The sequence below is a fragment of the Zootoca vivipara genome, chromosome 6, assembly GCF_963506605.1.
Source record: "Zootoca vivipara chromosome 6, rZooViv1.1, whole genome shotgun sequence".
Classification (NCBI taxonomy): domain Eukaryota; kingdom Metazoa; phylum Chordata; class Lepidosauria; order Squamata; family Lacertidae; genus Zootoca; species Zootoca vivipara.
Genome location: NC_083281.1, coordinates 72,005,506 through 72,020,547, shown reverse-complemented (window position 1 = coordinate 72,020,547; position 15,042 = coordinate 72,005,506). Strand labels below are relative to the sequence as shown.

The 15,042-nt window shown below is 47.6% G+C and overlaps 1 protein-coding gene across 1 annotated transcript; it reads right to left on the bottom strand.

Annotated features, from left to right (window-relative positions):
* Window positions 1–638: 638 nt before the first annotated feature.
* On the bottom strand, window positions 639–13,592 carry LOC118086807 (uncharacterized). Its single transcript, XM_060276467.1, has 10 exons — window positions 13,444–13,592; window positions 13,282–13,338; window positions 12,036–12,180; window positions 11,149–11,255; window positions 9,430–9,622; window positions 6,793–6,815; window positions 5,273–5,329; window positions 4,036–4,180; window positions 2,083–2,183; window positions 639–821 (listed from the first exon to the last, which is right to left on the bottom strand). The coding sequence occupies exons 2-10, from the start codon at window positions 13,328–13,330 to the stop codon at window positions 679–681; spliced, it is 963 nt and encodes a 320-aa protein (XP_060132450.1). The 5' UTR covers window positions 13,331–13,338; window positions 13,444–13,592; the 3' UTR covers window positions 639–678.
* Between the last annotated feature and the right edge of the window lie 1,450 nt (window positions 13,593–15,042).

The window sequence follows — 15,042 nt, the reverse complement described above, 5'->3', positions numbered from 1 at the left end:
AAAAGTGGGGGGCCGTCTTATACGCCCAGTCGCCTTCTACGCGGAATATACGGTACATAGGGCCACAGGAAACTGCTTTGTGCCAACTCAGACCATTGTTCCCTCTGGCTCATTATTGTCTACACAGACTGGCAGTGACTCTGCAGCTTTTCTCTCCCATCCCTGCTTGGAGATGCCTCTGGGGATTGGACCAGAGACCTTCTGCATGCAAAGCAGATGCTCCACCGCTCAGTTACTGCTTTTCACTAAAGGCTCACAAGCCCTTTTAGCCCAGGATTGATGTATTGTCTTGCTTTCCGGATGTCCTGATCAGTCAAGAGGCACAAAGCGGTATGATAGGAGCTCACATTTCCTGGAGGACCTGTTCGAAACTCTGGAGGACCTGTTCTGGAGGACCTGTTCTGCACAATGGAGTCTATTGATAGGGTCACTTGTGACCGAACGCAAAGAGGGAAGCTGTCTTTGGGGTCGGGATCGCCATGTGCTGAGCGATGGGGATGAGAGTGGTTGCTGTGCGACTCTCAAAAGGAGAGAGCATCCTCCCTCCGCAAACTGGGCTCCGTAAATCAAGCTGAGTTGCCCCCCAAACTCCCAACGAAAGGACAACGTCGCACAATGACTGCAAGGTTCATTTTTTTTATTTTTGAAGAGGAGGCTTGGGGCCTGCAGGGGCTGAGCTCAGCACGTCATCGGCCCTTCCTGGCAGTTCTTGTCGGAGTAAAAGCGATACTTCTTATCGTAAGTGTCCAGGTGGTCCCGCAGACAGACGGCTGCTGTTTTGTCACATTCACAGATCTGCTTTTCGCAGCTGCTTCCTTCACCTGTTGAGAGAACAGATGGAGCTGTGTCTGTCATGTCGTCATCCTGCCCTTCCTGCAAACAGCTGAGGGCTGCATCTGTGGCTCCTAGCAAGCTGCCTTATACAGAGCCAAACAATTTGCCCACCTAGCTTAATATTGTCTACACTGACTGGCAGCAGCTCTACATGGCTTTGAACAGGGAGCCTTTTCCAGCCCTACCTGGAGATGTCAGGGATTGAACCTGGGACCTTGTGCCCTGCCACTGAGCCACGCCTCCTCCTTAATGTGTAGGAACATAGCAAGCTACCTTATGCTGAGTCAGACCACTGGTCCATTTAGCAGGGTATTGTCTACACTGGCTGGCAGCAGCTCTCTGGAAGCGCAGGCAAGAGTCTCTCTGAACCCTACCTTGAGAAGCCAGCTGGGACCTTCTGAATGCAAGGCAGGTGCTCTGTAGCTGAGCTATGTCCCCTCCCTGCAGAGGAACTGCTCTCTCGGAGTAATTGACCTTATAGGGTTGGTAGGAAGATGCAGGGAGCTGCTTGGAGGAAAAAAATGTGATCAACTAAGTCAGTGATTCTGTGGCAATGTGGTTTAGGCAGCTACCAACAAGGAACACGGAGAAGGCCATAGCTCAGTGGTAGGGCAGTTGCTTTGCATGCAGAAGGTCCCCAGTGGCATGTCCAGCAGGAGGCTCTCAGCTGTACTAAGAGATGCCAGGGTAGAATTTGGGATGCAAAATCTTACTGTTTGACAGTGGAGAACGGACTCCCTTGGAAGGTAGTGGATTCTCCTTCATTGGAGGTTTTTAAGCAGAGGTTGGATGGCCATCTCTCAGAGTTTCTTTAGCTGTGTTTCCTACATGGTGGGGGGTTGGGCTGGATGACCACTGGGGATCCCTTCCAAGCCTACGATTCTACCATAGCTGCCAAGTTATCCCTTTTTTTAAGGGATATTCCCTTATGCTGAATAGGCTTCCTCGTGAGAAAAGGGAAAACTTGGCAGCTATGGATTCTATGATTCTTTAGCTGTGAGTCATGCTTTGCAGGGGGCTGAACTAGAGGACCTTTGGGGTCCCTTCCAACTCTACTGTTACTATGATTAATTTTAAACAGAGGTAGGATGGCCATCTGTCGGAGGACTGCAAATTTCAATGGATCTCCTGCCTCTTCATTAGTGAAGTGGGCTGGCCCACAATAGCCTTTAGTTCACGGTATGTATGAATTGCCTGTCCTCCAAACGCGAAGGGATGCAACCAAATTTCCCTCCTGTCGCTACTTACCGCAAGTAATAACTCCGTCGTCGATGGAATAGTTGTATATGTCAGTGTTGGTGTTACAGTCACTCAACTTTTCGTAGCAGCAATCATGGGCCAGGCAGCAGCTGTGGAGAAGGAAGAGAAATCTCCTTTAGACAAATCTACGCTGTTTACCCCTCCTGAGGGAGCTAAAGGTGCTCTTTTTATTATTATTTGATGATTTATACACAGCTTAATAACAAAATAGGTATAAGGTACGCGCATCAGTTGCACTGACAATTAAAACAATGGTACTATTTTACACCCATGAGTTTATCAAATGGCAACAATCAGGGATTAAAGGGGGTCCCCATGTTGTTCTCTTATTGCCCCATTACCAGGGGCAATAAAGAATTCTGGGAGCTGTAGGTGGGAGCTAAGGGTGCCGAGAGTTACTCCTCTCCCAGAACTAACATTCCCAGAGTAGTTTAACAATAATTTCTTCTTCCCAGAGAAAGCTGGGAACTGTAGCTTTGCGAGGGGAATAGGGGTGTCTCCTAACGACTCTCAGCGACAAACTACAGTTCCCATAATTCTTTGCGGTAACCATGACTGTTTGAAGTGGTCTCACAGAGCTTTACATGTATGGTGTGAATGTGGTCATGGGCTACCTTTTGACTTCTTGTTTCAAAACTTCCCGTTTCAGAACCTTCTGCCTATCTGGCGGGGGGGGGGCATGTTTCTGAGGATAACCCAGTGGGATATCCTTATTAAAAGTGCTGTTTTATTGTTTTAAGAGTTTAGGAGTTTACAGTTTTATGGCTCTTGCTGCCTCTTATGACAGTGTTGTAGACAAGGATTGGAGATAAGGACTGCTAAGGAGTGAGCCGTTAAAGCCAGTAAAGAGGCCACTGCCTAACTGCCTAACGGAATTGTTAGAGTGAAAGGGTTTTGTTTTTTTAAAATATTATTATCACTCCCTATGGCTTCTGGCTAACCACCCCGGATTGCATTTTCCAGGGTTGAGATTTTAAACATCAGCGCAGCCTGTTCGTGTACTTACGCTCCAATTTTAAGGAAAATTGCAAAGATGTTTAGGATGAAGGAGTTGTAGCTCCTTGCAGGATCTGGATACGGCGTCAAAAAAGTGCTAGCGCTTTGATTAAGCTACAAAGGCGAGGAATGAGATCGGCTTTACCATCTATATACCTCTCAAATCTTCACACACTTGACAATAAAATCATCCATTATATCTGCACCTTATTAACCAAGAAAACTCAAGGAAACTCCGATATGCTAAAGAGGAGGGTTCGAGGAAAGGAGACAGAAATTTGTACAACCAAGCTAGGAGCGCACTGACAAAGGAGATTATAGTGGCAAAACAAACCTATGATTCGGATTCAATTCTCAAACATGTCTCGGCTACTCTTTGGAAGAATTTACAGAACATTTCTGAATATAAGAGAACGTCTTCTTTTTCCGAATATAATAGAACATATTCTTCTGCTCCGGAGTAAAAAATTGGCAAACGACCTGAATCAGTTTTATAGCAAAGTCAAGCATTATCAACTAGAGCAATTCACTCGGCGCCAGAGGCACCAACAACCACCTCAACCTGTTCTGAAGTCACTACAGGGACAGAAGGCAAAAGCTCCAGGCGCAGTCGGAGTAGCTCCTCTATGCTTGAAATAGTGTTCTGCACACTCCGATCTTCACACAGATATTTAACAGACATTTTGTATTAAGTACGTTTACATTGTAAAATTAGCCAAAGCAAATTCCAAGTATGTAAGTACTTGGCGAATAAATTACTATTCTATTCTATTCTAAAAGGCAAATCAATGAAATGAAAGCCCCCAGTGTGGTGAACCGATTCAAACCCCCCCCCGACTGGCTAAAACAAGTGACTCCACACCAACAAATCCTTTCCAGCACAGCACCTCTTTGATATGAGGTGATCAGTTATGTAAAACAACAACCCACAAGCCATTGATTTACCGGTCGGTGTCGTCTCGTGGTCTGCCTTTGCCACCCACCCCGCAGTAACACCCGTACGTGGTGTAGTGGGGGAAAGACGTTTTCCCAGTGAGCTTTCGGATCATTCTTCCAAACTGAACGAGGTTCCCATTTACTACCAAAACTCCTGCAAAGAAACGGACAGGGCGTCAGGTGCTTAGCTTATTAGGGAATGGGATCTGTCCTAGCTGCTGTTGTGCTTCTCCACATCTCCCCTCTGGCAAACAGTACAGTGGTACCTCGGTTTATGAACACAATTGGTTCCGGAAGTCTGTTCATAAACTGAAGTGTTCATAAACTGAAGCGAACTTTCCCATTGAAAGTAATGGAAAGTGAATTAATCCGTTCCAGACAGTCCGCGGAGTAAGCGTTCATAAACTGAAGCAAACTTTCCCATTGAAAGTAATGGAAAGTGGATTAATCCGTTCCAGACGGGTCCGCGGAGTACTTAAACTGAAGCGTTCATAAACTGAAGCATGGGTGTAATTGGTTCCGGAAGTCTGTTCATAAACTGAAGCGTTCATAAACTGAAGCAAACTTTCCCATTGAAAGTAATGGAAAATGAATTAATCCGTTCCAGATGGGTCCGCGGCGTTCATAACCTGAAAATTCATAAACCGAGGTGTTCATAAACCGAGGTTCCACTGTATAGGGTGGTACAGTGCTCCTGAAAATGGAGCAAATACTTTAGCAAATATTGATCCACCTCTCCTCGTTAATAAATTGGTCTGTGCTAGCGGCTATCGCTACATCTTGTGGTGGTGGTATCCATAAATAAATTATACTTTGTGTGAAGAAGTAACATTTTTAATACATTTTGGGATTTGATACATATCAGAAGTGGGAGACATTGGGGGCTGTATCCTCTCAGAGATAATCTGCTGGGAGCCACATGCGGGGGGGGGGGGCGTAGGTGAAGCCACAGCTGATCATAGCCAGAAAAGCAAATGTGTACTGGGTTAATTTATTAAGAAGACCAACCTGCTTCAATTTTGACTTCGTTTGCTCAGATTAGAATTCCCAAAAATTATGAAGGTTTCCTCAGAAGTAGGCTTCATTAAGTTTGAAGGGGGCACTTTTTTTAAAAAAAGTGTGCCCCCTTAAATTAAACATAATTTAATCTCTCCTCTCCCTGTTACTTTTAGATTCCTGCATTTCAGGGGGTTGGACTAGATGACCCTTGGGTCCCTTTCCCACCCTGTTCTATGATTCCACTTACCGCAAACCAGCAACAGCATTGATCCCCATAATATCTTCATCTTCCTTTGATAAAGACCTAAAGGAGAGGTGGTACAGTTATTCAATTTGTTTAGAGCAGGCATCCTCAAACTGCGCCCCTCCAGATGTTTTGTCCTACAACTCCCATGATCCCTAGCTAACAGGACCAGTGGTCAGGGATGATGGGAATTGTAGTCCAAAACACCTGGAGGGCCGAAGTTTGGGGATGCCTGGTTTAGAGGATCCGTATTCCACCTTTCTATATCAGCCACCACCCCAAAGATGGCTCAACAACACAAACAGTTCTTCCTAAACACAATAAAATGCCAAGGGTTGTATTGGCTTGAAGGGGAAGTGGGGTTGGAAGGCTGGCAGTCAACCCCTGAGATTTGGCCCATTCCTTCTTAATGGACACGTCTGCAACTAAGAAGCTGGCTGGATAAAATGTGAGTCTGGCTTGTTAGCAACAATGCCAGCATGTCCTCTCCTCCCCACCCTCCTTTTGCCTCACAATCACCTGTGGCATGGATTTCTGTATCGGACAATGATACAAGGACAGCATAGCAACATTAGATGTCTAAAAGAGCAGATCAGCCCCAAAAAGAGGGGCCTGATTAGGCATGGAAGCAGAAGGTCAGAGATGGGGTGGCAAGTCTGGCCGAGGCCCAGAGAGGCTGGGGGGTGGCAGAATTGAGAAGTGGGGGGGGCAGAGGTATGGACAAAGGTCAAGCAGTGTTGAGGAATAAGAAGAGGCACAGGGTGTTGGAGATTCATTCCCTGTGTCTGGTGTCATGGGATTGTTGTCTAGCACATGACGGTATATGTTTTCATTCCACAGAGTGGGAAGTGACGAAGACAGGATGTTTGTGTTACTGTGTTCCCCCTGAAGTGGGACTATTGTCCTTTGTTCTTTTTCTTTGCTGCCTGATGCTAGAGAGAGGGGGAGCCATGTTGCAATGCTCCGAGTGTATTTTATGTAAATAAGAGTAGATTAGCCAAAATGCTGTGCTGCTTTTCAGGGGTGAAATATCCCAGCAAGGACATGGCTGGATCCACACTTGCATTTCCCAGAAACTGAAATTCAGAAGCATTGCTGCCTTTGACAGTGGAGCCAGAATAGCGCCATCATGGCTGACAGCCATTGAGAGCCTTTTCTCCCTTGAATTTGTCCAACCTCCTTCTAAAACTGATGGCTTGGTGTTGTGCAGCACGAAACAATTCGTTAAGAAAAAACAACGGCAGTGGTACTTACTTTGCTTAGCCTCCTCGTAAAACTTCTTGGGGGGTTGATATCACACCTGGCTCCCTTTCTTCCTTGTGATTTGGTTGTCCTTCTCCCCTCGGAAATGTGACAACTGGGATTTATAGTCCGTTGGAGAGTTTAAACGGTTAGTGAGGGGAAAATCCCACTTCCCCATATCCAGTAACGAGGTGAGAAAGGAAGTTGCTCCTTGACTTGACTAACATGCCTAAACCTCTCTAGCCAGTTCCTTCCCCAGCTAGTAAGACACCAGATCTTGCCTCTGGGGCTCCCTGGTGTAATTCTAGAAGAACGATGAAAAACAGAAAAGGTCACCACCGGTATCTGCCATCCTTTCGCAACCTGAGTGGTCACTTTTTCCAGCATGGAGTGGACATTTGTACTGTTATTAGAAGGATCTTGTCACCAAGTTGTGCAGGAAATGTTGGTGCTGGAGCTTAAAAAGATAAAGGTAAAGGTACCCCTGACCGTTGGTCCAGTCACGGACGACTCTGGGGCTGTGGCGCTCATCTCGCTCTATAGGCCGAGGGAGCCGGCGTATGTCCACAGACAGCTTCCAGGTCATGTGGCCAGCATGACTAAGCTGCTTCTGGCGAACCAGAGCAGCGCACGGAAATGACGTTTACCTTCCCGCTGGAGCGGTACTTATTTATCTACTTGCACTTGGATGTGCTTTCGAACTGCTAGGTTGTCAGGAGTAGGGACCAAGCAACGGGAGTTCACCCCGTTGCGGGGATTCGAACCACCGACCTTCCGATCAGCAAGCCCTAGTGTTATATTTCACCTAGGCTCTGTGGTTTAGATCACAGCGCCACCCACGTCCCTAACCTGGAGCTTAATAGGAGGAATATGGAAAGCAGAAACAAAACGAGCTTGCTCGCCCCTGCGGTGGGACTCGCAGAATTAGCCTCCTTGGATGGTTTTGCCAATCTGGTTCAGACAAGGTTGGGTTTTTGAAGCAAATAGACTGGGGGCTGCCCCCTTGTTTGCCCCACTCACCAAACCCTTCCCCACCCCCACCCGCTTGGAAGTTAACATTAACTCCCTAATCTTTTCCACCCCCTTAGAAACACTCAGATTGCTTTTCACCTTCCCAGCCCCATTGCCACCTCCACTTCTACCCCTTTGTACCCCTGTTTTCACCTGCACCCCACATCCATGCCCCCTCCTCTCCCCTCCTTTGGTGCAACCCCTGCTTCCACAGAACCACCCCCCTCCCATGATAGCCTCCTGCATCTTCCTCCCCCTGCCACGACTAAGCACCCATTTCCACCTCTCCACCTGGGATGAAGCCACCACCTGGTCTTCTTCTTCAGACCCTTTCATGCCCCAACATTTATCTTGAACTCCTCAGCTCAGTGCCCACTCTCAATCCATGTTTAGTGCCCCTCCCCTCAGCTCAGTACAAGCACTTTCTTCTCGTCCCCCTAGCTCACTGCTGACAGTACATAAAAAATATCATCCCCCCAGCCACTGAACTCATCTTGGTGCTTCCTTCCTCTCTGAGCTTCTTGCCCCAGCTGACTCACCTCTAAGGCCTGCCCTGGCTGGCGGCACTGGTGAAAAAGTCTACCTCTGCATTACCAGCACCCAGCAGCTGGCTGGGGCACAAATCTGAGGTAGGAGGGAGGCGCCAAGCTGAGCTCACTGACTGTGGCAGAAGTTAACCACGTTTCATGTGTTGCTCTGAATGTCCTTAACAGGCCAGCAGAGGAGAAGAACATATTTCGTATATAAGAGGAAAGTGTGCCGAGCAATGCTAATATTACTTATATTTATTTTATGTACAGCATTTGGGTTCCCACTGCCCCATATAATTGTTATTGACACTTTAAAATGATAAGAAAACCGGAGAGGGGAGGAATACAGAAGGAAAATAAGGAAGAGAAGAGAGGGAGAAGATACCAGGAAAGAAAGCATCAATGCAGATGTGGAGCGCAAGTACAGCAGGATATTTTGGAGGTTTAACAGGGGTCAGGAGGGGCCTTATAGAGAGCCAGTGTGGTGTAGTGGCTAAGAGCGGTAGACTCCTAATCTGGGGAACCGGGTTCGCGTCTCCGCTCCTCCACATGCAGCTCCTGGGTGACCTTGGGCTAGTCACACTTCTCTGAAGTCCCTCAGCCCCACTCACCTCACAAAGTTCGTTGTGGGGGAGGAAGGGAAAGGAGAATTTTAGCCACTTTGATACTCCTTCGGGTAGTGATAAAGCGGGGTATCAAATCCAAACTCTTCTTCTTCTTATAGAACTGGGCTTTTGGCAAAACTGATGGAATGAGCCTTCTGATTCCCCTATCTCCCACTGAGGCAGCCAGATGAAATGGCTGCCCCCAGGTGACAGAGTCGACGGAATAAGCTGATATTAGTGAAAAGAACATGCCTTCTATTAGGGAAAATTGGCCACAAAAATGTGTATGTTGAGGGCAAGATGCTCTAAAAGTGCAGATGAATTTTCATGATTTTACTTTCATTTTCAGGGTGGGGGGGGGGGAGACCACAAGCTTATTTGTATTCAGTAATTTATTTGATTTATATACCACCCTTCATCATAAGATCTCAGTGCAGTTCACAGAATAAAATACAGGATAAAAACGGGTAAATAAGTAAAACAAAACGGCAAAACAACAGCCCCACCCTTGCCACAGACACATTCAAAAGGCTGTAGAATATTAATGAACCCAAGGCCTGGCTGAAGAGGAACATTTTTGCTTCATGCAGAAAAGTGGCGAGCGGAACTTGCTTTTTTTTTATTGGAGAAAAGTGTTGCAAAGTTGAAAGAAGGGAGCTTTTCGATGTTGCAGCTGCATTTCTGTCCAGGTCTTCCTTAGGGAAATGCAAAGCCAGAACTGAATTTTGTATTCCATACAAACTCTGTCCTCCCTACTGTCTTCCTACTCTACCTCATTCTTGGCTCAACAGGACACAGAGGAGGATGGCCAACGCACAAAAAGTTGGGGAAATAGCTGTACTTCTTCTGGTACGTCTTTAAGTTCTTTTTCAGGCACTGCACAAACTTTTGGTCGCATTCACAGGTCAGGCGGTCACACTGGATTGAAACATCTGAAATCCATTTCCCATACCAGGGTTCGTTTCCTGACAACACAACAAAATAGTTTTTTGGGCTAAGGAAGAAATTCTGGAACTAAGGTTCTGGAAATTCTGGAACTAAGAGGGAGTCTGTAACTTACAGTCTCCTAAACCAGCCAGAAGTAGTACTACCTATTATTATAATTTGTTTCCTGCCCTATGCCCAAAGGTCTCAGAATGGTTCACAGCATAAAACCACAATATGAAAAACAGAAAATACATAATAAAAACAGAAACAAAGACAACCCAATAATCCCCACTTACACAACACATTTTAAAAGGGCATTGGATGTCAATCAGCCAAAGGCCTGGTTAAAGAGGAATGTTTTCACCCGGCGCCTAAAGGTGTATAATGAAGGTGCCGGGTGAACCTTCCTAGGGAGAGCATTCCACAAACGTGAGTTGTCTTTCTCCCCTCTGCCCCGATGTGCAGGGGCAAACGAAGGCTAACTGACACCTGGGGCGGGGGAAAACGCCGGCTGCGCATGCATTGCACCGCTATGTACGACGCATGTGTGGTGTCGCTACGTACGACGCATGTGTGGCATTGCTATGTAGGGTGCATGTGCAGCGTCGCTACATACAGCACACGCGTGCAACACTGCACATGCATTGTACATAGCGGTTTGCCGCCGGCGCCATTCGAGCACCGTATGGATGGTGGCGGGATCCTCTGTTTGCGGCTGCAGCAGCGAATGGAGGGTCCTCCACATGCGGCTGCGGCGGGGCAATGGCTTCTCGTGCCACTGCACCCGGGGCCGGCAGGGTGAGCACCCCGCGGGGTGCCTTCTTGTCAACCCCCCCCCCAGACATGGCACCTGGAGCGGACTGCCCCCCCTGCCCCCCTTGCGATGCCACTGCCGATATGGAGCTGGTCCTCAATGTGGCACCTGGTGGGCCCCCCCCCATTATCAATTGGTGGTCCTCTGGTGGACTTATCTGATGGTGAAGGTGGCAGCATCACCAGACAGCTGAGCCTAGGCACTCTTAATTTCCTACTGTGCCCCTGGCATAGCGTTGCCCAGGCGAAGCTGGGTCACCTCTGCCTACATGCTTCTGGGCAGGACTTTCAGAAGCCACGCTGGCTCTGCTTCGGCAAGACTTGTTCTTCTATATCAATCTCGTCCCACCATATAGTGTGTGTCTCCAGTTTGATTATATCAAGGCCATTTCCCCCAAACCACAACCATCTGATGTCAGCTGATAGGCATAAGGGGGAGGGTGAATTCTGGGTTGGCTGGGCAGAATAGGGGACAGGTGCATGCAGCCAAAGCAATAGGGTTTCACACCCACAGTCATCAGCCAATGAGGAGGAGGCAGGCTTGTTGGGGGAGGAGAGAAAGAAGCACCTTGCCAGTCCTGTGCTTGGTGCTTCCCAAAGCAACGCCCCTTGCCCTACAGTTCCCAAGCGCCCAATAGCCAGCTGGGTGTTGGGCTCTTGGGACCCATTGGGCAAGAGATATGGACAGCGGGGTGGAGCAGGTGGGGCAGAACCCAAAGGCATCGGTTTCGCTCTGCAAAGGTCAGCTCACCACAGATGATGTTCCCAGACTTGTAGGTGTAAGAATAGGTGGCAAGTTTGGAGTCACATCCTTGCTCATCCACTCTCTTGTAGCAACAGTCATGGTTACGGCAGCACCTGAGAATAAGGAAGAAGAGCAAAGTGATACAGTGTAAAACAAGGACAGGTAACCCTTTTCGTTTCCCGAGAGCCAGATTTCCTCATGGGAAACTTTCCAAGGGCCACATGCAAGTGGTGGGTGGGGCCAGAAGGAAAAGCAGCTGGGGCTACCTTTCAGCTATGCAAAAGATAACGGTTCCCACACCCCCATTCACATCCCTCCAGCCTCCAACCAGGCAAAGCAGGAGAGATTTATCAGTTCAAGGACACATTCCAGCCAGGCAAAAGAACTCAAGGAGGGGATGGAGAGTCCTCAGGGCCAGAAAGAGGGGCTTGGAGGGCCACACCCCTGAAAGGAAAAGTGAGTTGCAGGTAGGCAGGGCAGCAAGGATACCCCCATGTGGCCCCATCTGTACTATACATTAAAAGCAGTATCATACCACTTTAAAGACTCATGGCTTCCCCCCCAAAAGCATCCTGGGAGGTATAGTTTGCTAAGGAGGATGAGAGTTGTTAGGAGGTCCCTATCCCCTTCAAAAAAACCTACCGAATACAGTTCCCTTGGAAGTGGGATTGGTGGTTAAGCCGCTCTGGGCCACAGCTCGGTGGAAGAGCACATGCTCTGTATGTAAAAGGTCCCAGGTTCAAATCCTGACATCTCCAGGTAGGTCTGACCTCGACTTCTGCCTGAAACCCTGGAGAGCCACGGAGGTTGGGTCAATGGACCGAGGGTCTGGCTCTGTAGGAAGCATATTCTCATGTTCCCTGAAGGTTCACGTGGACTATTTATTAGCTTACCAGTCAGTTTGATCCTTTGGCATGCCTTTGCCTCCCCATCCACAATAACACCCGTAGGCCATGTATTCTGGTATGGCATCTTTTCCAGTCATTTGTTTGATCATCTTAGCAAGTTGGATGAGATTGCCACCTACTCCGATTGCACCTTGAAAACAGTCAGAGGGGGAAAACCTCAAATCACTAGGGTATTTACAAAGCAAACACTTTTGGTAAAGGAGGCTGAAGGAGAGGAACTTTTAAAAATATAAAGGAATCAGCTGGGAGGACCTATGTCTGTCTGTCTTTCTATCTATCTATCTATCTATCTATCTATCTATCTATCTATCTATCTATCATCTATCTATCTATCTATCTATCTATCTATCTATCTATCTATCATCTATCTCAACATAAAGTGTTGTCTTTCATAGTTGTACCTCAGACTACCTGAGAAGCTCAACATATTAAGAGCTTCAATCTAAGCTGGTTGCTCCAGCTCAAACCACATGGCTCTCATCAGCCATTCCTGAGTTTCTATACCAAACGATTTAGGAACTTTCACCACTTTGGAAATAAGCCAAGTCTTACTGCCTGTGCAACCTTTCTGACTGATACATTGAAAAACACACGAACCTCTTTGAAGAGTTTGTAAGTAAAACCATTTTTAACTTACGAAGTGTGCAATCTATTCCTCTGATGTGGGAAGAAGGACATTTTGGAACTTTTAAAGGTCCAACAACTTATATTTCCATGCTTTATATGCTGCATATTTTGTGATTTTAAATTTCTGCTGGGGTTCCCTCATCAGACCTGGATCTTGGCACCCAGAGAACTCTCATTTTTATATGCCTTTATTATCCTTGCCACCAACACTACAATGCCCATCATCCCTGATCATTGGCTTAAGGTGTCTGGGGATGACGGGAGTTGTAGTCCAGCAACATCGAGGACACAAGGCGGAAGAACATTGCCGTGGACAACAGGGTGTTAGATGGAACATGGACAGCTTCAAGTGCCTCCCTAGCTCAGGGGCAGAACACCTGGTTTGCCTGTAAAACATCCCAGGTTCATCCTCCAGGTAGGTTTGGGGCATACCATTATCTGAAACCAGGGGGCGCTTTCCAAGTCCAACTCAACAGCGTAAGGACAGCTTCTTAAGTTTCTCTATCTGTGTGCTTGCCATTGATCTGAGTGGAGTGACGTAAGGGAGAGACTAAAATGTAAGTACGTGGATTCCCCACCCACCCACCCACCCCCACCCACTCACCACATGCCAATAGCAACGCCACCACTGCAGACAGAGTTGTCTTTGCCATGTGTGGCCCTGAAAAAGAAATTCAAACCTCTTGATCTGACGTTCCTTTTACAGGAGCAGTGATGAACAAACAAAACAAAGGCAGCAAAGTCATTCCCAAATAGCAGGTGTTACCTGTATGAGTAAGTAACACCAGCAACAATTGGCTTCTTGATAGAAGAAGCCACAATGTGGCAGCCTCTCCTTCTCACTAGGGCAACTTCACAATCTGGAGCTGTGCCTGTTCTCTCTCTCTCTCTCTCCCTCTTTCCCCTCACTCTCTCTACTTACCTTTTCTGTGTGTGGCAGGGAAAAATTCAGAGGCTGCAGATAACTTCTGCTTGGTGATCAAGGGTGAATATATACATGCACACACACACACATTTACATGTCACCGGAGGAAACTCCGCCCCATTAGGGATTGTTATACAGAAGTTATTCTTGTTAGGGCTTCCCTGAAATACGGTAATTTTCAGATTCTCTTTCATAATTTTCATGCTTCTTTTTAAACTATCATAACTCACAATTCCTCACATGCAGTTTTCTTAAGAAGAAGAAAAAAAGGTCATCTGCTGGTCAGACATTTTGATATCATCACAGCTGAGCGCAGCTTTAAAAGCGATGGCCAACAACAGATTGAGCAATTTCATGAAGGGAGGATAAGGCTATAGATAGCCACTAGCCAGAATGGCTAGCGCTGACTCCACAGTTTCTGAATACCAGTTGCGGGGAGCCACAGGAAGGGAAAGGGCTATTGTGTGCTTGGGTCTTGCTTACAGGTTCCCTACAAGTTAGCCACTGTGAGATCAGGTTGCTGAGCTTCATTATTGTGTGACGCTGAAATTTTGGATTCCCTCCAAACTGATGCCAAAGTTTTGTGCGAGTTTTGCACCACAAACCCCACATTTTGTGCCGCCCTCCCATACTGAGCAATTGACACTCAAACCGGGGGCCATAAGTAAACCCCCAAACCAGGGCTGTCTTACCCATAGGTGGAAGGGGTGTGGGGCACCTGATTGCCGGGCTCTCAGGGGCGCCAGGCTGAGAGTCCGGGGCCCGAGAGTGGAGTTCGGGGAAGAGCCCGCCCATCGGCTGGAGAGCCGCGGCAGGCTCTTCTGCTGCGGGCGACTCTGCGCCACGAGTTCGGGGGCGACCGAGCCAGTGAGATGCTGAGGCAGCCGGTCGGCTCTGCCCTCCTGCGCGCCTGGGATTGGGCAACCGGGGGTGGGGCGCCGGGAGGATCTTTGCACCCTAGCACCGCAGTCAACTGTCTTCTACAAATGTCCTGCAAGTGACAAAGTGCAAAGCTATGAAGGGAACTTATCTGCATGAAGATGCAGTGCTTGCTACTGGACATATAGCCAGATCAGGGTATTATACAGCAAGTGTCATATGATTACCTGTGTGTAATCATGTGACACAGCTCTGCACAGTTCAAGGTTTACCAGCAGTACTTGGGCACTACCAAGATTCCAAGTCTGAGCATTGATGCCACAGGAAGATCGGTTAGCAGGGTTGATAGGGGTGGCAAGGGAGAATAATTTGGACAGATACATTTGTATAATGCTGTTGCTTGAAGTCCAGACTCCAAAAAAAATCTATCCAGTGTGCAGTGTGCTGTCTGAATAACATGACACAGAGACAATCAAATACGGTGTTGTGATTTTATCCCGTGAACCGCCCTGAGACCTGTGGGTATAGGGTGGTTTATAAATTTAATAAATAATAACATAA